The following is a 25,241-nucleotide window of genomic DNA, read 5'->3' as shown; positions in this document are numbered from 1 at the left end:
ATATAGTTTTATTTCAATACATTTACTGTCATGCTTCAATGTTTTTTTTACTAAGTAATCAATTTTTTTCTGAAAACCATAGGTGCCATAATTATTGGCACCCCTAACAATTATTGTAAGTAAAATCAAACAAAATGAAATTGGCAATACAATTTTACTTAATTTAGTTCATCTCAGTCTAAAGGAACTCTATTGTGTCATTCCATCACTTCCAGTTTCACTTGAGAATAAAATTCAGGTAACAAGCATACAAAATCCCTTTGTCATCGATCAGCATGGGAAAAGCCAAATAACTGTCAATTCAGAAGAGACCGATGGTAATTTACTGTCACAAGTCTGGCAATTGGTATAAAAAAGACATAAACGGTTAAACGTACCACTTAGCACTGTAAGGGAAATAATAGAAGAGGAAGCAAGTGCATGGTGTCCCCACGGATGGTGAGGAAGATGGTGAGGGAGGCCATTAATAACCCAAGAATCACTGTTTAAGAATTGCAGAGATTGGTTTGTTTCTTGCAGTCAGCAAGCCTAAAAAACATAAAATGGCACCTCCATACCAACTAACTCTTTGGAAGGGTGGCACGAAGACAGCCCTTACTGAGCAAAATAAACAAAACCAAGAATCTGGAGCTTGGCAACCTCATTGGAATTATGACTGGAAGAGAGTGCTATTGTCAGATGAGACCAAAATTGAACATTTTGGACATACACACCATCGACATGTTTGGCGGCAAAAGAGGAATGCATACAGGAGAAGCACCTCATACCTACTGTCAAATATGGAGGTGGGTCATTGATATTTTGGAGATGTTTTGCTGGCAGTGGTCCTGGGGCACTATTTTAGATCAATGGCACAATGAATTCAACAAAGTACCAGGAAATTCTGGCAGAAAATGTGGTTGTCTCTGCTAAGAAACTAGGACTTGGTCATAGGTAGATTGTCCAGCAGGACAATGACTTCAAGCATACATAAAAATCTAAACAGAAATGCTTAAGTGAAATCAACATCCATGTTGTCCAATGGCCATCTCAGTCTCCAGACTTAAATTCCATCAAAAACCTGTGGTCTGAACTGAAGAGGGGGGGGGGGGGGGGGTCCATAAGCGCAAACCCAAAGATATCAATGATTCTGAAAAGTTCTATATGGAGCAATGGTCAAAAATCCCTCCAGGTGTTCTCTAACCTTATCACAAATTATAGGAAAAGACTCATAGCTGTTATCTTTGCCAGGGGTGTTTTCATAAAGTATTAAAACAGGGGTGCCAATAATTGTGGAACCTGTTTTTTGGGGAAATATTTTGCCGTAGCCTATTTATGCATTTAAAACGAACACAAAACCAAATAGCAAAAGCAAATAGCCTACTATATAGACCAATTTGGTGTGCTTTTAATAAATGCATGTGACCAGGTAGCTGTTTATTTTCTATTAATCACTTGGTATAGTACTGAATTGTGCCTATACAATCCTCAAAAGGTGACTTTAGCGGTGTAAAAAAAATAATTGACCGTGTAACATTTATGATGCGTTACATTTATACTCTACATTGTATCTGAAGTGAAACTAACATGGATGAAGTTAGCCTATAGACTGTGCTCAAAACTATTTGGCTGTCGTTAAGCTTCACAGTCTGACCACAAAGTTCGCTGAATAACTATTATAGACGTAGACGTACATTTTACTGAAATACAGACAAAATGTTATCGGTAACAAGCATGTCCCCATTTAGAGCATGTCCTAAAATGTGTTTTCCTCATTTCCTGTTAAAATAAGAGCGGCAGTAATTTGACCGCAAGCCATTGTTGTAGTTTGTTTGCATTCCTACGGTCGAGGTGTTAACTGCCAGAATATGGCTTTGAGTGCTCACATGTGTACTTGTTGTTTTGTGAACAACAAGTTCTACCTGTGGAAAAAAAAATGCTAATTTGCCTCTGCTGGGAACATCCCTCGCAGCGGCAGCGCCAAATGAAACCCTAAACCACTGTACAAGAGCATGTACTTTGAATGTTACTGGCACATGCACAGCATGCAGCATAGAGTAGAGTCTGCAGTACATAATACAGTACAAGAGTCTGCAGTATAGTATTGAGACCTGCATGAGTGTTTGTTTCCCTTAATGCATCCTGTCTCCTGCCAGGAGCGAGGAGCTGCGTCAGTCGCAGGCTGCCAGCATCGAGCAGATGCAGAGATACGAGGCAAAGAACCTGGGGGGGTTCCGGAGGATCTTCCCCCGTGAGGGCGGGGAGAAGTATGAGAGGTTCTTTAAGCACAGCAGTTCCCTTTTCCAGGAGACTGTTGCGTCCAAAGCTAGGGAGGAGTGCGCAAGGTAAAATCACCAAATACAAATACCACCAAACATTGGAGCAAAACTGTGTATAGTAGACCTTCAACTAGCAACCTAAGAGTTACAGAACGAACAGTCAACAAAATTTATGAACCTAGAATTAGCCTATTCATTTACACCATTACATTAGCAGACGCTTTTTATCCAAAGTGATGTACAAAAGTGCATGTCATGGTCATTGGAACAAATACAAAACACAGGTTTGATAGTGCCAAGCTCCGTATTATCACTGATGCGAACAGGAAGGCATTGAAGCAAATTGAGCCACACTTTCCAGTAATTTCAGAAACATGAAATTCCTTCAACAAAGGGTCACATCTTAACACAATTGTTAAAGAATACGATGAAATGGTATTTCATTTAAACAATGAACAGAAGAAAATAAACAGTTTGCAAAATAAGCAGGACACAGCCATTGTATAAGAAAATAATGAAAGTTCTCATGAGATCCTGACTACTGGTTTGATCACTGTTAATTTAAAGTAAGGTTAATAACTACAAAATTAGAATAGCTTGACTTAAACAACAGGTGCGGTAATGCAAGTAACTGTTCCAATCGATGAAGGATTCAAATTCTTAAAGTTGGTACATTTTCACATCACTTTCAATGTTCTGAATATATCAGAGTTCATAGCAACCTGTGTTCCCAATGCAGTTATTTCTCAGAGGTTGTACTGTATATTAGTGGTGGATAGCCACAGCTCTTTCAATTTGCAGTTTTCAAGTCTGTTGTATTTTTATGGATCATATTACACATAGATAGGCCAATCAGTGGTGTAGCCCATTGTAGGCTGCTTGTGAATGGTGAACATATGCTTGCCCCAGTTAGCAGTTCAATTTAAGCTTTAAAGGAGTAACATGGTGGTTTTCACACTTTCTCGGTTTTATGTGCTATTTGCACAAGAGGCATTGAAGAAACACGATGAGTAAAGTATTAAATATGTCCGTTCTTTATTTTTGGAGAAATATGCGTTTTAAATTTATCGTCCTATTTTCAACCGGTTGAGAATGTTATCGACTTAGTGCGTCACAAGTACAGTAACCACTCCCCTTTCCACGCCCCGTAAAGAAATCTGACAGTCTCTGGACTGGACACACCGTCCTGCTACAAGTGTGCTGTGAAGTATAGGTAGCAAACAACAAGGCTAAATCCTTCTGATGTAATTTACATGGAAACTATACGCTCAGATCGCCTAGTTTCACTCACTGTGGCCAAACAGAATCGATAACGTTTCAGAAAAGATATAACTTTAAAAGGTTTAATTCAATCTTCTACTGGGACTTTTGCCATGTATTGAGGGTGTGAAAGAAATACTATGACTATGAAATACGCTGACTATAATAGAATGTTTTTCAGATTTACTGTTCGATCGAGCAAGTATCATTCAAAGTACATTTTTATGGGTTAGTGCTGTCCGATTGTGCTAGCTACTTCACATTAACCTTGTACGGTGATCAGTAAAGGCTAACAGCGCAGCACCACTTAATTATTGTCACTTCTATCACCACTGTAATGAACTAAAAAAAGGCGACAAACTACATTTTCTGTGAGAAATGTATTGTCGAGCTCACGCGCATACACTGCTGACGACATTCTAAAGCTCCGTTTTTCCCTCCCTACTGTCAGTCAGATTGCTGTGATAGCTCATTCTAAATCATATTTGGGGACCCATGGATAACTCGTGACCCATAGTCTGTGCCGCTGGCTTACAGGCAAGACAATGCAAATATTTGACTAACGTTAGGTTCATTTATTAGAGTGCCTTTTAAGGACTATTAGATTATCTCTGGTTGGTTATATTCATTTATAGCTAGCTAGCTAACATTAGCTAGCTAACGTTATCTAGCTATGTAGTTTGCTTTCATAATGTAATGTTATTGATAACGTTAGCTAGCTAGTTTGCTTTCATAACGACGTTATATTTGTGGTTTTGTTTTAACTTGGCTAACTAGCTAGCAAAAATTATTATTTGATATAAGTCAATGTCCTTAGCTATCGATACTTGATGTACTAAGTTAGCCAGCTTGTGAAAATTCAGTCTCCCAAGATGAGCTCGTATCATGGAGGTAGCTATGGTAACAGGGCACGGTCTGTCAATCATAACTAACTGACAGTTCTCATTACCACGCCCAGACAGTTCGGGTGAACTTTTATAGTGTGAAATTTAGAAAAATATGTTTTAAAATGCATTTAAATGACCGAATAATAAAAAAATTATGCACATTTGTTTTGCTGTTGCCTAAAGACAACTGGCAACTGTCACATTCAACCACCATGTTACTCCTTTAAAGGGGAATTGCACTTTATAACACTTCTGCGTCTCATGACTGATATTGTCCTTCTAATGAATTTGTCGCCCTTCATTTTTTGATTAGTTATTTCATTTTGTTAATATTTTACGCTGTTTTGTTGTTTTCTTTTACAAATAGAGGAAGTAGACCCAGGCAGTTTAGTGTCCAACTCAAGGATGCATATCATTGTGCGACTAATGATGTGGGCGTACCTGCAGACAATAATATTAGGTTGGTGTAGAAATAGTGTTGTATGACTACTAGCTAGCGAAACCGAAAATGTCTGAGGACGAAGGAGATTTTGTTTTTGATCATGGGATTGTCATGCCCTATCGATTCGAGCCAGAATACACAGAAGAAGAGCTGGGTAATATTCAGGCTGATCGTGCGTGAGCGAGAGCGAGTCAGGAGCGGGCCGAGATTGAGGAACCACAGGCTATTTCCAGGACAAACGGCAACTGGTGGTAGACATCCTATGCATCATGCATCAAACGCGATAGCGTTAGCCAGCCCGCATAGTACCTACCTCGAGCGGTTCGACCAACGATGGAAAAACAGTGGGTACAGCTCCAGGCCTCAGACGGTCACCTTGGTAGTCGGTGGCTTCAAAGTGGTCGCTGCATACCCTTAGTTCTCATTCGCAAACTTCTTCGGCTGTTATGTTGGGGTGTCTGATTACATCCAGCCATGTCTGGCACAAAGTTGCATCGCGTGGAAAACTATGAAAATGTGCTTTCAAGTCAAGTTTAACGGGGGCATTATAACAACCAGGTACAATGCACCTCATTATTACACCAATATCGCATCAAACAAAAGCTAGCAGACGTTAGTTTGTTCGATTTCAACGAAGTTAACGGAATGTTTTGCTTCGCTTCTTCTCGATTTGCTGCGAAACGAAACCGAAGAAAAAGAAAAAACCGGAAACTGTACTACTATGTGGACTTGCGCTAAAAAAAATAGGTCTTTCTTTCTAACGTTAGACATTTAAAATGAAATAACTAATTGAAAAATGAAGGGCGACACATTCATCAGAAGGACAGAAGTGTTATAAAGTGCAATTCCCCTTTAGTTGGGCCCAAAATAAAGAAGAAATGTGTGCAAAACTTATTGCATGATTGCATAAATCAAACAGTCATTAGGTTTATCATTATGCACCTACCTAGGACCTATATGGTCTAGACTCACAAGTGCAATTTGTAGATCGCATTGCAGTTGACTGGCCCTTGTTTTTGAATGAAATGGATCAATCTCCACACTGTGTAAAACAAATGTCATTTATGCAGGCTATAGCAAGTCCAGTTGGCCCCTTATAGACTAGGAGCCATATTACTTTACAAATTACCCCCAGGGCCACAAAATTCTGCGTCGTCGCATGTCTTCAATTTAGCAGGATATTTACTAAAACAGCCACAGCGAGTTCATTTAAATGCACTGCCAGTATTTAAGATGCTTCATACGCATAGCAGGAAAGCAGCGTTGTTGTACTGCTCCATATTTGGTGAAGTCGAGTTTTGGACAGGTGTTAGGATCCATAGATGCAATAGCTAGGCACTGTCATTAGTAGAAAATTCAGAACACAATTTTAATATTTCAAGTTGTTTAATTCCATACCCAGTAGCCAACCATCACCAGTCGCCATCTCTCAACTTTTCTAACAGACAACTGTTCCTAAAGATGGAGTCGTCATGTGTTTTAAAAAGATTGAAAAAGATTATCTCCTTTCACAATAAATGTAACACTTGATAAATGTAGCACAGTCAATAACTTAATGTACAATGTGGCTACCATGTGCAATTCAGTCCTCTACCAACAGGAACGATGCAATGTGATAACCTTAGCAGGAAATATCTCCAAAAAACTGTTTTTGAGCAAGCAAAGTGAAAAACTGTTCCGGAAGTAATTTCTGTGTACAAGTAATGTTCTGTGTGTTTTCAATAAATAAAATCAACGGTGTTCTTAAGTTTTCAACAGATAACTTTTTTAAATGAAAAAAAGTTATCTGTTGTGCAAACGTTTGGTTTTCAGAGTGTATTCTAGCGGGAATTGGATGGTGACCAAAAAACATGGTGTCGCTGTCTGTATAAATGTAACAGCTGTTGCTAGAAGAAATTACATGCTTTTTTGCTGTTATATGTTTACAGAATGCCATCTAAAGAAAAAACTTGAGGGTTGGAGGTTAGGGACACTATATGGTGTTGAAAACCATCAACACGTAGTGTCCTTTTGGGGTGATCTTAGACATTTTAAATGGTGTCTAATATTTATTACAGAAATAATTTTTACTCATCAACGTGTTTGACTTTTCAAGTTAGTTCAGTGTTTAATGTGATTAATGGAAAAGAAACATTTACCTGGCCACAGGCATTTATAATAAGCACACACTAAATTGGTCTGTATGGTCGGCTATTTGTTTTGTAAAAGCTTAGCTGGGTGTTAATAAAATAATGTTTAAAAAAAAAAAAACCACTATATTTTTACCTCTTCTTTCAATTTTCTGTGATTTTTTTTTACTTTGCCATGCGTGCTCTGTGACTAGTGAATATTTTCCATCAAACACCCAGCCTTACTCATGAGACAAGGCTCAAGTTCAACACTCAAGTTTGAATAATTCACCAAATGCTTCACAACAAGAAACCAAAATAAAAACAAATAACAAATGTAAAATAAAATAAATATAATGCAAATTAACTTTGGTAATGAATAGCCAAATTAAATATCCCTGATACAGATCTAACAAAATCGTCCTAAATAATGTGGCGTCAGCATTGCAAGAACATATCAGAAATAAAAAATATAATGCAATCTGATTTACAAGTCTGCTAGGCAACTGCTTGTGTGACCAGAAGCAAAGACCTACACCCAACATCAGTGCTCAGCGCAGGTTTTTTTGATTGTGTCCGACACCAACTATTTTAATCTTGTCATTGATCAGCGAAAAGGACACGTAGGCTACATAATGTGCTTATAAACATTTAATAATGTCACTGTTGAAGCTCTGCAAATGCATTTTAATTTATTACTTTATTTTATTTTATTTTAATAGTAATGACAAAATATTGGTGTTGATGGTGGGGAGAAAACTACATCGGTGTAGGCTTGTGCACCGTATGCCACTGGGTAAACTGGTTTATGCCACTTGTTAGTCCCTGTCTCTGTGTGTCTGCACAGGCAATACCTTCAGGAGCTGATTAAGTGCCTGTCTGTCTGTCTGCTCAAACAGTACTTTCAAGAGCTGATTTAGTCCCTGTCTCTGTGTCCGCATAGGCAGCAACTTCAGGATCTACGTGTGAAACAGGAGCACAAGGACTTTAAAAGCAACCGTAGACGTGACCTCCAGGGGGAGTCTGCAGGAGAGCGAGCCAAACCCCACAGGGTCCCGGCACACCCTGCCAGCTTGAGCCCCAAAGACTCCACTGTAAGTCCTGCTACTCCACCTGCCTTTGGTGTGTACTCTTCGGTCACTGTGTTCATCTGTATTATACTTAATGAATATAGTCACAGCTAAAGGCCGTTGTTAGGCACAATGTGCAGTGGAGTGCCTGCAACCCCTTTAGTCGCGACATATATTCATTATCAGGGTTGAGAGGAGGTCACCTAACCCCCAGTGTAGGGGAATAGTGAACTACATGTAATTCAACTAGTAGTTTAACTACATTTTGCAGTAGCTTGCTGGTAGTTCAACTACATTCATATTTGCATAGTAATTCAAGTAGTTAAATTACTTTTTTGTGTAGTTAACTACTGAAACTACAAACAATTTTGGGCCATATAAGGCAAGGAATGATTTTTTATGTTAATTTTACCATTGCTTCTCTACTGCAATTGAACCCCCTTTGACTAGCCCCGCCCCCTTTTTCTTTTATCCTGACCGCTGTGAAGGCATGCCCAGGCAATGTATTCGTCAGGCAGCCACCACCACACACTTGACCTTTGTGTAGTGCATGTACAAAAGGGTGGGCGTTGCTCAGTGCTCACACAGCAACAGTGTTATCATGGATAAACCTCCCAAATCTCAGCCTGAGGAACAATAACCATGGCCATACTTAAGCAAATACATGACACTGACCTATGCAAGCCGTGAGCAGTGTTGGGGAAGCTACTTTGAAAGCATAGCTTTGCAAGCTACCAATTACTTCACACTGGAAGAAGTTGAACTACAGCAAAGCTACCCTAGGGAGAAATATAGTTCTGGTGATATAGAGAGTAGAGAGTAATTCTATGGACCATTATAAATGTCATGCTATTCTATATTAGAAGTTACCTGGCTAACTGAGTAATCCTGCTTGGTGCAATACCCCCACCTGGACTCTAGTTTCTGGAAGGGAGGTGTCTGACTGATGGACATTGTATACAAAACCAAAGCTGACATTCCTTGCACTTTCCCATGAATAGTGGGGTATTTTATTTTTTTGGTTTATGCATGACCTATGAACAAGTGGACGCTTTTTGCAAAAAACTCAATTGAGTGGCATTTTTTGCTGGCATGTGACTTTTTTGTATTATATTTTGTTATAATTTCGTATCACATGTACATTGTCAATTTGATCTTTTTTTTACGAAGTAGTTTGAACTACTTTCTCTAAGTAGCTTTAGTTAACCAAACTATATTTCTCTCTAGGGTAGCTTTGCTGTAGTTCAACTTCTTCCAGTGTGAAGTAATTGGTAGCTTGCAAAGCTATGCTTTCAGACTAGCTCCCCAACACTGCTAACCCCCAAGTGCTCCCAACGAGCTGGTTGGCGCATTGCATGGCTGCCTCGCCATTGGTGTGTGAGTATGAATGGATGAACGCGAGGCAGTCATTCACTTTGTGTAGTTGTGAAAAATGCTCTATATAAATGTAGTACATTTACCATTCATGGCTTTGAAAACACGGTCACTACATATGAAAAAATAATAAGAACACATGTTCCATTAACCTTTTCGCACGTAAGTTCCAAAATATTGGAATCCAGTTTCTGCATGTGCACCAGCAGTTCCAAAACTCCACTGTTACGTCACAGTAAGCCTCACACGAGGGGATTGTCTGACTGCTAGCTGTCCTTTATTTCGTTTGTATCAATCAATAATATATGATCGCTAATGATTTGTGTGGCAATTTTTGTTAAATTACCAATATTATTTGCATGTTTTCAAATACTCGTTACAAATGAATTATTACGATTCTAGAATACATCGTAATTTACACCCATGATGTTTGTAAAGTATTTTTTTAAGATTGTACTGATCACGATACGATATAAGCAAGGCTACTGTAATAACGTGTGCAGCCATTTAACGTCATTTCTGGTCCAGCCAAAAATGATAGTGAAACCAAGATTACTCGCTCGTTTTTGACGACGCTGAAGTTGGCTCCCGATTCGCAGCCCCCGATTCGAAATTTCCGGTCCACCTTAAATCGGTTGCGTTACAGGATTGGACGGTTTCGCGGTCTTCCTTACGTATTTGCAAAGGTTATAATTTGCTTCTAAAAGAGAGATACGGATCAAAAGAGAAATTGAACAAAAGTGGTAATGAGAATTTTTTAAAAATTGTTTTTAATTATGTTACGTTCACATGTCTTTTAAGACTGTATTATGGACAGATCAGTGTCACGCATTTTGTTTTCTCCTCAAAATCTAATAGTCTCACCATTGCATCAGGTGTGTATGAGAGAACAGGAAATAATGCACATCTGAAATGTTGTGGACGAAAAATCACTGCACCATATTCAAATAAAACTCCAAACTGTCTATATAAACAAATATATGAATAAAATCCTATTGAAAAATTGACATATTAGATGGCCATTTCTCATCAAAATTTAAAAGTCTGAAAATTTGACATTTAATTATGACAGAAGGGCTCCTGAAGTGGTCTACATCCTACCCCATTTCTGTGAAATTTTACTATTGCATTTTTTAATAATCCCACCTCAAACTTTCCATGTAATCCAATAGATGCCAATTGAAAAATATGAAAGTTTCTTCCTGTAAGACTTGATAGGGAATGGATAACTGGAATGTTGGGAGCAAGTGGGGCAACTTGATCCCGTTTCATCTTTGGTTGAATGCGGAAGAACAAGATGACAGTGGCGTAAAATCGTATTACTGTCGGATTATTTTCAAACTTCTGCTGACTGGCGAGTTTACCCGTGATACGATACACTGAAAATTGTAATCACTGTTAGAGCATTTATATTCAGCTTTCTGTCAGCCCCTAGTTTGCTCATTTTGACCCCTTGGTTAGCAGTCTAACGTTAGCTAACCGTAGCCTAGTACATTTTTTTAGACTCAAAACTGTTGATACTTCTGAGAAACTTAATGTTTACATAAACAAATAAATGTTCAAATTGAGGATATGAAAACCGGCGTTGTAAAGACTTTATGTGGTTCTGTGTTTTGTGGAAAATAAGTGTGTTCATTCCTAGATAGAACAAACTTCAACTCAAATGCTTATTATTGCGTCATTCGTAAATAGACACGCTTCAGGGACCACTCTAGCGCTGTAACACCTGGGTGACCGAACAAAGGGTTAATATATTATTTTAGTAAGCAAATTCATGAAATGAATTAGTTCGCCTACTTTTTATTCATATTGATGTGAACATTCCTATTTATTGTGCATGCATGAAAGTTATTAAATTTTAACTGGCACTGTGGCAGTATAGGACACCGATCTTCTTTTTGCTTTCGGTGGAGTGAAATAGGTTATCTTCGTGCTGGTGAGAATGTTACTTTTATGTCCATTCATGTTCACTCATGAAAGAAAATGTAAAAAAAGTTACACAACATAAGCTTGGGGACATAAATGGGATAAAGAAGCACCAGTATGTTACTGAGGGAAGAGATACATGAGAAGTTAGATTAATGAGTATTATTATGGGGAATTGCATCTTACTAGTTGTTGGTGGAGGAGTGGTGAGGGAGTGTACAGTGGGTGAGGGGGAAGGATTGAGGAGGGGAAAACTGAATGAGGGCAATAGAGTGCGTTCAGAAGACAGGCCACAATCATGGAGAGCCACAAACCCCAGGAACTGCTAGGCAGGGACTCCAAATGACACTACATCAGACCACACTCATCCAAATACACACATTAAGCCCCCAGTTGTGCTGGAGGCTTTGTTTTCCCTCCCCCTTCTCCTTTTGCCTTCACTGGGGGTGGGGGTCGGCATGTGTGTCTGCTCACAGTGCCTTGGGACAAGTAATTAAAACTGTACCTGTCTTAGGTTGGAATTATCCCTGACACAGAGCGTAATCGTAAAAGAAGCTTCCTTTTGGTGCACATGCTAGTGGTTTATTGCTGTTATAGAGACTGTGGAGTGCGCGTAGTAGTAGCATACCTTTGGCATCAAGCCGAATTTCTCTGCGTCTGGCATGCTTATTTCACAGAAATACACTGAAAATGCACGGTTAATGGTCATATTTGCATCATATAACCACAAAAGCATAGCCCTAGACCACATATTTGATAAGTCAAAACCTATAGTCATTGTCACAAACTAGCGCTGCAACAAGGCTTGCTAATACAGACATACAAAACAGGGAATGGGAAACAGGTCAGGGTAATGTGGTTGTTCTTTAGTGCAGACACATAGTCAAATAAAGTTTTTAAACCTCAGGCATTCAGACTTCCCCCATTCAAACCACAGCAGCAAGACCAGGTAGATTCAACTGTGGAGAGGCCGGGAACACCCGCCTGCTCTGTCCATTAAGGAAACCAAGACTACTAGCCTTTGTTATGTTCCAAGACCTCTTTAGACCTTTACTTTGCCACAAGATGCAGAGCCTGTTATTACTGTCATTTTAAATGGCAAACCACTCTCAGCACTAGTAGATACAGGATGTTTACACACACTAGTGCAGGCAAAGTTCATCCCCAGAGACTCTTGGAGCGAGGAGGTCCCAATCCTTGTCTTTTGTGTTCATGGGGATAGGACTGAGCTCTCTACAGCTGAGGAGTATATTGAGGTCTACAAACAGGTCTACCTCATGAAAGTAGGTGCTGCTAGGGACTTGTCTTATCCCATCCTGCTTGGTATTGACATGCCCATTCTACCAGACTGTAAAGATGTAGTTGGTCGAGTCCCCAAGGGAGGTGGTAGGGAAGCATGCAGGACAACAAAATCCAGTGCAAAAAGTGCCAGGTTTATTTACAGTGATCAGAAGTGTAAGTCTAAACAACAAAAGACTAGTAGACAAAAAATAAATAAATAAACAAAAACGTAAACCTTAAGAAATGTATAGGCTAACAGCCACAATGTCTTAATTAATCAGTACAATAATGAACATTCGCTTCAACAGCTCACAAAGTATCACATACGGTACCTCTTGTTTCACCAGTGTCCTGCAGTCCCAAAACCCGCTGCTTAAATAGGGAGTACAATTTGAATTTCCCTCCAAGGGACTATACCAAACAGCTGACAGGGGAGCTGCATTAATGTTTGGATATTACAGTATCTGTTTGGGAATGAGTCCAAACATCACCACACAATACAGAATATAAGTTTAATAATGAATATAATAACTTATTATAAAGTAAATTATAAAGTTATTTTTCACCATTCTGAGGTGCACTTTAAAAATTTAAACATTGGTATTTCCTGGATATACGCAGTTGTCGCATCCAGGAAATAACATTTGCATCTGACGGCAGCGTCTCCGGCTTTCAAACTGAAAACGGTAAAAAAAGAAAATGGCAAACAGAAAGAACAAATCAGCTGAACAGTGGATGGTGGACTTAATAAACGGTGTGTAAGTAAATGAATGACTGCGTGTTTGTTTTTACTGATAAAGTGAACAGCTGAAATGGAAACAATATGAAGTCCTTAGGTGACTAAAAGAGTAGAGAAATGGTGAGGGTAAAAATGAAAATGACATGATGAGACTGGCGTAAGGCCACATCATCACACAGACTTAGTTCAACAAACTGCCTGGTGTGGGGTGGTCACTAGAGCTCATGCACGGCAGAGTAGTCAAACCATAGGTACACCAGATACAGTACAGGGCACTCTACAACTTATGCCTTTTTATGGGGAGGACATTTTTAGGAAGGCCAGACCAACATGGGTAGAGAGATAAGAGAGACGCAGACAGCAGGTTTGGGAGGTAATGTTGCAACCAGCTGACAGGCCTGAGCAGGGAGTCAGACCTGACTGATACTGACATTACTTTCCCCATTGACTTTGCCACTTTCCAGAAAGATAGTAGATACAGTGAGCACCATAATTCATTGGACAGTGACACATTTTTTGTTATTTTGGTTCTGTACTCTAGCACTTTGAGTTTGAAAGGATCCAAAGACAATGAGGTTGAAGTGCAGACTCAGCTTTAATTTAAGGGTATTTTCATCCATATCGGATGAACCGTTTAGAAATGACAGCAACTTTTGTACATAGATTTAAGAAAGCTAGGGAGAGGAGCAGTAATCATCTGGGCAAGGGAAATTTCATCATTGAAAATTATTTACTTTACTGAGAGAATGAGGATGGCAAGCAGTTGGTCCTGCCTGAGTCACGTAAGATGGAAGTGCTAGAGATAGGGCACTCCATTACCTTTTCAGGACACTTAGCACATATGAAAACACTTGTGCATATCAAAACATTTTTATTGGCCCAAAATGTTCAATGAGATAAAGGAGTATTGTAAAATCTGTCCAAAATGCCAAGAAAAGCAACAACCTATGCACCACTCATGCCTCTTCCTGTAATAGATACACCATTTGATCATATTGGAGTGGATGTTGTAGGTCCCGTGGAGCAGAGTCAGACAGGAAACTGATTCATATTGGGTATCTGTGGCTACACTACTAGGTACCCTGCAGCTTACCTGCTGGGAGGGGTCACTGCTAAAGAAGTAGCTACTGTGCTACTGTGCTTATTCACCCAGGTGGGCATTCCCAAAGAAGTACTCACAGACCAGGGCCCAAACTTCATGAGTCGCACACTGCAGCAGGTCTACAGGCCCTTAGGGATTAAGTGCATACGCACCACCCCTTACCACCCTGAGACAGATGGCTTGGTTGAACAATTCAACTAGACCTTGAAAAGCTTGCTACGCAAATTTAGTCTCCGACACAGGCTAGGAGTAAGACAACTGGCTGCCATACCTCCTGTTTGCGTACTGGGAGGTGCCTCAAGTAGCAACAGATTTCTCACCTTTTGAGCTCCTCTATGGCTATCAAGTGCAGGGACCCCTAGATGTGTTGCAGGAGAGCTGGGAGGGCACAAACAGGCCACGGAATATGAACATGGTATCTTGTGTGCTCATGATATGGGAGCAGCTAAAAAATACCATGGCCCACGCACGTGAAAACCTAGTGCAAGCGCAGACCAGACAGAAGGTTTGGAATGACAAGGCAGCCAGATCTTGGTGCTTTGACACTGGTGAGGACATTCTGTTGCTTTCGCTAACATCAGAAAACAAACTGTTGGCTACATGGTAGGGACCCAACCAGGTCAGACGGAAGATGGGTCCGGTGACATATGAGCTCTGTATTCCGCTGTGCAAACAGGCACTCCAGACCTTCCACATAAACATGCTGAAGAAATGACAGCAACACCAGAAATGCCACTGCAGTCCCTGTACATCCAAGCGGTGGAGGGAGAAGTGGAGGTCACAATATTTCCTCAGTACCCAGCACGGGAGAAACCTGGATTCAGAGCACCTGTCAATGAAGCAAAAGCAACAGCGCCTGCAGTGCCTGCCACAACAGCTTTTTATGCCTCCGCGACGGCACAGCCATAGCCGGAGGCATTATGTTCTTGGGTTGTCCGTCCATCCGTCCGTCCCATTCTCGTGAACGCGATATCTCAGGAACGCCTTGAGGGAATTTCTTCAAATTTGGCACAAACGTCCACTTGGACTAAAGGATGAACTGTTTCGATTTTGGTGGTCAAAGGTTAAAGGTCATGGTCACTGTGACCTCACAAAACACGTTTTTGCCTTGAGGGAATTTCTTCAAATTTGGAATAAACGTCCACTTGGACTCAAGGATGAACTGATTAGATCTTGGTGGTCAACGGTCAAGGTCACTGTGACCTCATGTCCATCCCATTCTCTCGTGAACACAATATCTCGGTAACGCCTTGAGTTAATTTATTCAAATTTGGCACAAACGTCCACTTGGACTCAAGGATGAAATTACAAAACTGTATTGGCTGGCTTAGCTTTGCCAAGATGGCAAGATCCAGGCAGACAAACAAACCATATGGCTTTAGCATACAGTGATCCAGTGTAATCTAGATAACAACAACTAACAGCAACTAACATGATACATCTTACATAGTCTACACGTATTAACATAGTACTTTTCCGCAAACATCCGTTAAGAACGACCATTAGATCCTGAATAAAAATATTGCTATTTAAGGGGAAGGCGCATCAAACCTTTGCTTGGATGTCCCTAACCAAATAAACTACAGCCTAACCTACACATAATTATTTATTTTATGGCAGGCGCAGCTTGTATTGTAAGATACCATGTTTGGACATTGTCAGGCTTTTAGAAAAAAAAACCCGTTGAAAAGACTGATTCTGACTAATATGGGAAACGATATTAACTAGGCTATAGCCTATTTAGGTAAACCTAAACACACATTTTAGTACATTTTCATTACGGTAAGACCCACAAGGACCAAATAGTGATGATCATGTCTACAAAGATAACTGCACAGAGAAGTGGATTTGAAAGTGAGAAATTCCGCTAGAACTTCCATTGCATTTCTTGTGTATGAAACCATTCTGAAACCCAAAAAAATGCTTACGCTCTGTTCATTTTATCTATAATTTAATAATTAATACGTATATACACACTCGTCCTCCTCTCCGCCACTGCCTCCACACTGTCCAGTTCCAACCTGATCACCTAGCTGGCCTTCCTTAAAGGGGAATTTCACTTTATAACACTTCTGCTTCTCATGACTGATATTGTCCTTCAAATGAATGTGTCGCCCTTCATTTTTCGATTAGTTATTTCATTATGATAATATTTTTTGTTGTTTTCTTGTTTTCTTTTACAAATGCAGGAAGTAGACCCAGGCAGTTTAGTGTCGAACTCAAAGATGCATATCATTGCGCGACTAATGATTTGATCGTACCTGCAGACAATAACATTAGGTTGGTCGTAGAAATAGTGTTGTATGACTACTAGCTAGCGAAACCGAAAATGTCTGAGGACGAAGGAGATTTTGTTTTTGATCATGGGATTGTTGTGCCCTATTGACTCGAGCTGGAATACACAGAAGAAGAGCTGGTTATTTTGCAGGCTGATCATGCGAGAGCGAGTCTGGAGCGGGTTGAGATTGAGGAACCACAGGCTATTCCTAGGACAAACGGCAACTGGTGGTAGACATCCTATATATCACAGACAGACGCGATAGCGTTAGCCAGCCTGCTTAGTACCTACCCCGAGCAGTTCGACCAACCATGGGAAAACGGTGAGTACAGCTCTAGGCTTCAGACGGTCGCCTTGGTAGTCGGTGGCTTCAAAGTGGTCACTGCATATCCTTAGTCCTCATTTGCGAACTTCTTCGGCTGTTATGTTGGGGTGTCTGATTACATCCAGCCATGCCTGGCACGAAGTTGCATCGCATGAAAAACTATGAAAATTAGCTTTCAAGCCAAGTTTAACGGGGGCATTATAACAACCGGGTACAATGCACCTCATTATTACAGCGATATCGCATCAAACAAAAGCTAGCAGACGTTAGTTTGTTCAATTTCAACGCTAAGTTAACGGAATGTTTTGCTTCGCTTCTTCTCGATTTTGTCACGAAACAAAATCGAAGAAGAAGAAAAAACTGGAAACCATACTACTATGTGGATTTGTGCTTAAAAACATAGGTCTTTCTTTCTAACGTTAGACATTTAAAATGAAATAACTAATCAAAAAAATTCAAAGACTCAAAGCCTAATCATCAACTTGTCTATTGGGTGCCAGAGCAGCTCCTCTTCTGAGAGAAGAGCTGGAGACAATGTAGGACCTTGGCACGATTGAGCTTTCCACACAACCAGTCGTCCTCATGCTCAAGAGGGATGGCAGCCTAAGGTTTTTTAATGGACTTTCAGAAGCTGAACAGTGGCAGCAAATTTCACCTCTATCCAATGCTTTGAGTGAATGAATTAGTAGTGCGGTTGAGGAAGGCAAAATACCTCAGAACCATTGACCTCTTTACAAGGTATATAGGCAGATCCCGCTGGCCAAAGATAGCAGGGAGCTGACGGCCTTCAAAACACCCTTTAGGCACTACCAGTTCATCTGTTTGCAAGTTGGATTTTCTGGACTTAAAGGACTCTCTTTGTCAGGAGTCAATTCTGCAGAGTCCAGACTTTGACTTTTACTGTGCAGACAGATGCACCAGAGCATGGCCTGGGGGTTGTGCTATTGCAAGAGTAGCCAGGATAGCTAAAGCCCATTGTGTACATCAGCCGGAAGCTCCTTCCACGTAAATAAAGATATTCGACAATGGATGGCTATTAAGTGGTCACTGGGCTCCTTGTGCTACAACCTGATTGGCAGGAAGTCTTGGAGACAAACCATCGAGCATTGTCATGGCTGGGATGAATGAGGGACACAAACACCCAGATAACCTGGTGGTTCCTTGCAATCCAGCCATTTGACTTTGAGGTCCTGTACGGAGCAGGGTTAGGGTTCGAGAACTGTACAGCAGACTTCCTCTCATCATATTTAGAGGTAAAAGGTTGCTTTCCTGGAAACACTTCCCCTTAATTTAAGGTGTATAATTATGAATTTGGACTTCAGTGACTTAAAGTTGAAAACTATAATGCAAATAGCTTTGTTTTGAAAATAAAAGCATGTAGTTTTATTTCACTTTTCACTATTTCAAATACTACAGATACACTGTTGACTAGTATATAAAACAGAGCTTGGGAAATATGAAATAAATATTATTTAGAAAAAAGAGCAGGTTTATATTCCAAACTTACCAAAATACACTAGTGAATCATGACTTGTATGAGTAGCTAGCTTTTAAAATAATATCAGTGTTGTAGTGACTTGCAAATAATGTAAAACTTTCTATTATTAATGGTGTAAATTGACTAGCTACTACAATTACACTTATAGAGTAATAGCTAGTGTCTAAAAGAGTTTGTAATTGTTTCTGGTTTAATTATTGAAGTACTAAAAATAAAATTAACAAAATAATTATTGACCAATTGCTGTAATGTAAGAAAAAGGGAGTGAGAGAAGGGAAGAGGAGAGAGATTCGGAAGGAGAGAGAAAGAAAGATATTCTAGGGGGGTTGGGGGAGGTCCTCCATGAGAGACTTTTTTCAGAAATCACTCTGAAATTTTTCATTCTGATGACTTCTGTAGAACAGAGTAGAACATTACTTTATTAAACTGTTACAAAATGAATTTCGCCTGCCTTCAGTCACTTACATAAATGTGTAAGCAATTGAAGACCTGTGCACTTATAACATAAAAAAATAAATAGATAGGCCTAGAATTTAAAAAAATCTTTTGCCATCCATTGGTGTTAACATAGCTAGCTAGTTAATGTTAGCCAACTAATTTCATCCATCCATAATGTATACTTATTAGTGGTACACGTACCTAAATGTGTAATCATTAACTTGCATACGTTCTTCTGTACTCTACAGTATGTATTGTTTTGTTGCATGGGGATGGGACAACATTGAAACAATATTCCACCATCAGAAAAGTTTTGCCGTTGTTCTAGCCTAATGTCAAATCAGGGCATGAAACATAAGCATGACTGAGCTATCAACGAATGCTTACGCTACAGTGTGAAATATCCTCATTAGAAAATAGTGCTAACCTACACTATATGACCAAAAGTATGTGGACCCTTGGTCTCGGACTGTTTTTCATGGTTTGGGCAAGGCTTCTTAGTTCCAGTGAAGCCAAATCTTAATGCTACAGCATACAATCAGGTGTGTCGTGTCATAGCTGTTTGTATATTGTGGATTTTTGCAAGGCTGAAGTCAGCATCCTGGATCAAACTGTTCATTTTAAAATGTGATCCCAGGTATTCTGATGTCTCAGCCTGTGTGTAATCACAGGTACTGTTATGTACGGCCGTGTGTGTGTGCTAAACTGTACTGTACTGATCAGCATCTGTTTTCACCTGTCATGTATTCTATCCTAGCTTTTGAACATGCCCCCCCTCTCCAACCTGAGGAAAGACATGGTTGTGGCAGCTGACCTGATGGATGAGGAGGAGGAGGTGGAGCGAGTGAACGGGCTTCTGCAGCGGGCCTGCCTGCTGCAAGATCTGGGTGTGGTGGATCAGGTGCACCAGATGCTTCAGTGTACAGCTTCACCCCTAGACAATGCACCGCAACGCAGCCAAATAAACTCCCAATATCATGTACACAGTACGGCTATCATTATAAAAGAGAGGGACCTGGACGGCAATCATATAAATCGCAAGGTACTTTGGTCATGTGGAACCTTCAATCCATTAGACAGTATCAGCATACAATGCCCAAATGATTTACATCCTTGATAAAGATGATCAACATAGACTGAATAAAATAAAACAGGTAGTACACTGTTTGTATGCTCCTAAAATTTTATACCTAGACAATTAGTCAGACAAAAGGTTTTTCTTTAACAAATAATATATACAGTGAGCTTCATAATGTTTGATGCTAAGACATTTTTTCATATATTTGGCTCTGTATTGCACAATGACAAACTGCACATTCCCAGCTTTTATTTAATGGTATTTTTATACATATATTTTTTCACCATGTACAAATTACAGCGCCTTTAATTCATACACCCCCCCCCCCTTGTGGCATGTCCTTTGAATGCAATGCCTGCTTGAATTCCCATGGTGAGTCATCACCAGGTGCCGAGTAACTTCTCTGGTGATGCTCTGCCAGGCCTGTACTGCAGCCATCTTCAGTCCCTGCTTCTTTCTGGTGCAAGTACAGTTCTCTCTTCAGAATATGAAATGCATTTTCAATTGCATTCAGATTGGGTAAACAACTTAGCCAGTCAAGAATTTAGCAGTTGTTGGCTTTGAAAGTCACCGTTGTTGCTTTAGCAGTATGTTTGGGATCATTGTCTTGCTGTTGGGTGAAGTGACGTCCAATGGGTTTGGAGGCATTTGGTTGAACCTGAGCAGATAAGATGCTTTTGTAGACCTCCAAATTCATTCTGCTGCGGCTATCAGCAGTTACATCATCAGTGAAGACAAGTGAGCCAGTACCTATGGCAGCCATGCATGCCCAAACCATAACACCCCCACCACCATGTTTCATAGATGAGGGCAGGTGCTTTGGATCTGTGGCAATTTATTTTGTCCTCCACAATTTGGCTTTTTTCATTCTGATGCAAGTGAATCTTGGTCTCATTTGCCCACAAGACCTTTATCCACAACTCTACTGGCTCTTCTAGGTACTTCTTATCAAACTGTATCCTGGTCATCCTGTTTTTGAGGATAACTAGCGGTTTGTATCTTGTAGTGCAACCTCTGTAGTTCTGTTTGTGAAGTCATCTGGAGACAGTAGTCTGATACATCCATGCCAGCCTCCTGAAGAGTGTTTCTGATCTGTCGGCCAGATGTTTGGGGGGTTTTTCTTCATTATGCAGAGACTTCTTTGGTCATAAACTGCAGAGGTCTTCCTTGGCCTGCCAGACCCTTTGTGTTTTCTGAGCACACTACAGCTCTCTTTCTTCTTAATGGTGTTCCAAACAGTTCATTTTTGGCATATGTCTCTTGACTATTTTTTTCTTATTTCTCATAATCAGGGTTTTTCCTGGCACAAACTTGGGCTTAGATGATAATTTAGCATGGCAGTGATAATTTAGCATGGCGGCCGGTCAAGCTTTACTGCCAGCATCAACTCAACGAGCCGTCTCCCTATATTTAGCTACATTTAGGGCCATATTACTAAGGATTTTCAGTGCTTTTATGGATGCTAATGAGACAAAAAGCATTTTTTTGTAAGATTAAAAAACACAGGGCCAAGTGACTTGAAACAATTGAGGAAACATTGGATAGCATTGCTTTGGAATACAGTTTATTTAATATCGGTGAGGCAAGATAGCCTATATTGTTTGTAGTGAAGTAACTTGGCGTCATTTTTATATCAATACTTTTAATGGCAGGCCTACATTTTGCCAGTTTGAATGAATGAGTTATAGAGAGTTTATGTCTTGTATGTGTGAGTAGCTTGGCATTTTTGTATGTTGAAAACGTGTTTTTTATGAGATGTTACTGTACACTTCAGAATTTGTCTCGCTGGTTCTGTCAGCAGTCACACAATAAATAAAGACTAGTAAGCCAGTTCCAGTGACAGCCATACATGCTTAATCCATAACATTATCTCTGCCATGTTTAACAAATGAATGAGGAGTGCTTCGGATCATGAGCAGTTATTTTCTTTGTTCACACTTCTTCCATCACTTTGGTACAGGTTAATACTTGTCTCATCTGTCCAAAAGAGTTTGTTCCAGGACTCTACATAGGTTTTAAATGTACTTTTTAGCAAACTAACCTGGTTGTTCTGATCTTGGGGCTTACCAGTGCTTTGCATCTTGCAGTGAACTCTCTGAGGTTATGCTGATGTAGTCTTTTTTTCATGGTAGTCTTTGACACATGTATGCCTACATCCTACATTAATTATTAAGTTCTACACGGAGACTTCAATCAAGATTGAGAATTTGACATACGATATCATGGAGAGAAATCTGCGGTTCTGTGCAGTTCTTTGAAAATCGGCAGTTTATTCTACAAGTTTTATACCTCCTTGATAGACAGAAAAACATTTTTTCTGTCTATCGTTTTTGCGAAGAGATAAGGAACAATAATAGTTATTCCTGTAAGGGAACTAATTGATAAGAAATACACCCTAAATAGGTAATCTTTGTAAGTTTCCACAAAAGACTTAAATTCTTCCAATGCAAGTCTCTTCCCTTTGGCTTTGTTTTCTGAGAATTCCCAATATGTTTTATAATGGTAGGAGTGATTCCCTTCAGCATTACTTGTGATGCATTTTATTACGTGTTGTTTTATGTGTTCTTAAGTTATATTTTTATCCTTGCTGTCAAGAAAATTTCCCTCGGGACAAAGTTTAAACTTGAAAGTTGAAGTTGATTTCTGCATGACCACACCTGGCTTTGGTTCTGTCCATGCCGTCTTTGCAGCTGGACTCCCCAGCAGAAGTCTCTCGGAGGCCACGGCACCAATGCTCAGCGATTCACCAGCACCTGTCCCATGGGGCCAAGCCCTGTTCCCAATCGGTTCAGCAGCGCTGGCCCTGGCTTGGCCTGGACAAGGGCCTTCAGGGGACTGAGTCTCTGGATGAGTTGCACCGTGTTTCCAAAGCAGCATTAGTGGAGATGGAATGTCAGAGGCCCATGGAGCTAAAAAGATCCAGCAGTGCACAGCGCATCCCCAGGACAAGTGAGTACACCCCCACAAACATCAGTGATATTAACTATAATGTTTCATTTCAGAAAATGTGCTAATTCTTGCGTATTTCCATACATTTTATTTTCTCTAAATATAAGCCTGGTGTGCTTTCTGATATATTTCTAATATATACGTTCTCTCTATATTTTATTTGAATATTTTTCAATGTATTTTATTCTTTTATTTATTTATTTATTTATTTGGTATGAGATAATAGAAATGAGCTGAAACCCCCTGAACATTACTTCCCTTCTCTTCCAGGGCTTATAGCCCCAGTGGAAATATGTTTTTATGGGACTGTCACTGCCCTTGTTTTTGTGCTCATCTGTGTTTTTATCCTGACTTTCTTATGAATTTGTCTTTCTGCAACCTTTTGGATGAATGTTTCAACTCTTGTATTCATTTAACAAATTCTGCTGAATACTATAGTTTTCTGTACTTAGAAACTGCACTATCAAAGCTTTTACCCTCTCTTCCCTCACCCCCTCTCTCCCTTAGTTAGTGCTTCTCTCAGAGCGTTGTACCGTCAGGGCAGCATGAGTTCATCCTTCACTGAGACTCGGGTACGTGCCCAAATGGCCAGCAGTGTGCAGATTCCCTGCCACCAGCCGATGTGCACACAGATATCCACTGACCGCAACGCACTGCAGAGCCTCTACATCATCTCCACCCCAGCCCCTCTCATTCAGCGCCCAGACCTCCTGCAGCCACCCTGCAAGACCCACCAAAAAATTCCCACTGCACAAGCCAGGATACTGGGAGGCATATTGTCCAGACCATATAAAAATTCACATCAACTGGCAGCAGAGGACGACATCCTACCCCCTCAGATTAGAAACTCTTGTGCTAAGAATTTGAGAGGAAGAAAAAAATAGTGCCTGTGGTAAGTGGGACATTTCAATGTTAGCAGTTTGTGCAAGACACCTATGGGATCTCACTAATCAGAGTCCCAGGGCAGTAGTGCATCTGTTTTCTAGGAACACTCTCTCCACCTCAAATGCCATGCTTTAAAGCGGAGCTTGTCACGAAACACTGTAGCTATACCTGTGTATAGCAGTGTCATTAAACAGAAGATTGAACTTTGTGCGGCCTGTAAGTGTCCGCTGTATTTGTAGAATTTGGTGGCACTGAATGTTCCTGTTTTACTGAATCACTGTGTCTGTACCATCTTAGCCACCTCCAAGTCTAACATTCTCACTCAAAAGGAAGTTATAGATATACCTGAAACTGTTTATATTTATTTGCATAGAATGTTGATTTACTGAAGGTTCCTGCTTCCTGCCTAGCCCAAAGCAGCTATTTTACAGCCATGGAAACTGTATCAGACTCTAAATGTGTGTCAGTTGTTCTACTTTTTAACCTACTGCAGTCTTCTGATATGAAAAAGCAGTGCTTTCCATGCATCACTGAGTGCATCGGTGGTAATCAGTGAAACGTCCCTGATGCTTCACCTCATGACAGATGTCAAATGAGAAAGGTGTTTCTGTTTGATTGTCAGATGTTGATCCTCACTTCCCCTTAGAATTCCCCTTCACAACAGTACGGACAGAGAACGGTCTACCCCAGGGCTGTTCAACCCTGTTTCTGGAGATCTGCTGTCCTGTAGGTGTTCATTCCAACCCTAACAAACCTCACCTCATTCAACAGCTAGAAATCTCATTGGGCTGCTAATTAGTAGAATCAGGCGTGCCAAATTAGGGTTGACATGAAAATCTGCAGGACAGTAGAGCTGCAGGAACAGTATCTACTGTATTCACCATCCATGTTGAATTTTAAACAAAGCATTACAGCAATCTCATCAATTGAATTAAGAAGATATTTATTCCTTATTGCTGATTTTGGTAACCTTGTTGTGACTTATTTTGACAAGCATATTCCTCAATAAAAAAAACTTTTTTTACTGTGATGATTTCGTTATCCGTTGTTTTTTGTTTATACAATTCAGTGACATACAGACTGGATGCTGTTCACAGATGGTGCCTTACTTTAAACACTACTTACACACTGCTTAATTTTTTTACCTACTCCTCACATCCCCTTGGAAGTGACTGTCTTTAGGAATTCAATTGGCTCTGTTTTATGGAGCATTATTCAGCCCAAAATTAAGAATCAAAAAGAAAAGGTAGCCCTAATGTGTTCCCTTTGATTAAAAGTAAAGGCTATTTCAATAAACAATGAATATTTATCAACTATGCGAGAGGTTAAACACTTTTATTTGA

The 25,241-nt window shown here is 40.1% G+C and overlaps 1 protein-coding gene across 6 annotated transcripts in view; it reads left to right on the top strand.

Annotated features, from left to right (window-relative positions):
- Nucleotides 1–24,908, top strand: part of ttll6 (tubulin tyrosine ligase-like family, member 6) — an 81,715-nt gene extending 56,807 nt beyond the window's left edge. For 5 of the 6 annotated variants that reach the window (XM_035407038.1, XM_035407040.1, XM_035407039.1 and 2 more), the window contains 5 exons: nucleotides 2,136–2,324; nucleotides 7,899–8,049; nucleotides 19,744–20,028; nucleotides 22,755–23,013; nucleotides 23,521–24,908. In XM_035407038.1, coding sequence (XP_035262929.1) covers nucleotides 2,136–2,324; nucleotides 7,899–8,049; nucleotides 19,744–20,028; nucleotides 22,755–23,013; nucleotides 23,521–23,897 — 1,261 coding nt within the window. In that variant the 3' untranslated portion in view covers nucleotides 23,898–24,908. The remainder of the gene's footprint in view (nucleotides 1–2,135; nucleotides 2,325–7,898; nucleotides 8,050–19,743; nucleotides 20,029–22,754; nucleotides 23,014–23,520) is intronic. The other variant, XM_035407041.1, reaches the window with a different exon arrangement.
- The last annotated feature ends 333 nt before the right edge of the window (nucleotides 24,909–25,241 follow it).

This window comes from Anguilla anguilla, chromosome 2, assembly GCF_013347855.1.
Source record: "Anguilla anguilla isolate fAngAng1 chromosome 2, fAngAng1.pri, whole genome shotgun sequence".
Lineage (NCBI taxonomy): Eukaryota > Metazoa > Chordata > Actinopteri > Anguilliformes > Anguillidae > Anguilla > Anguilla anguilla.
This window is presented reverse-complemented; position numbering and strand designations above follow the sequence as displayed.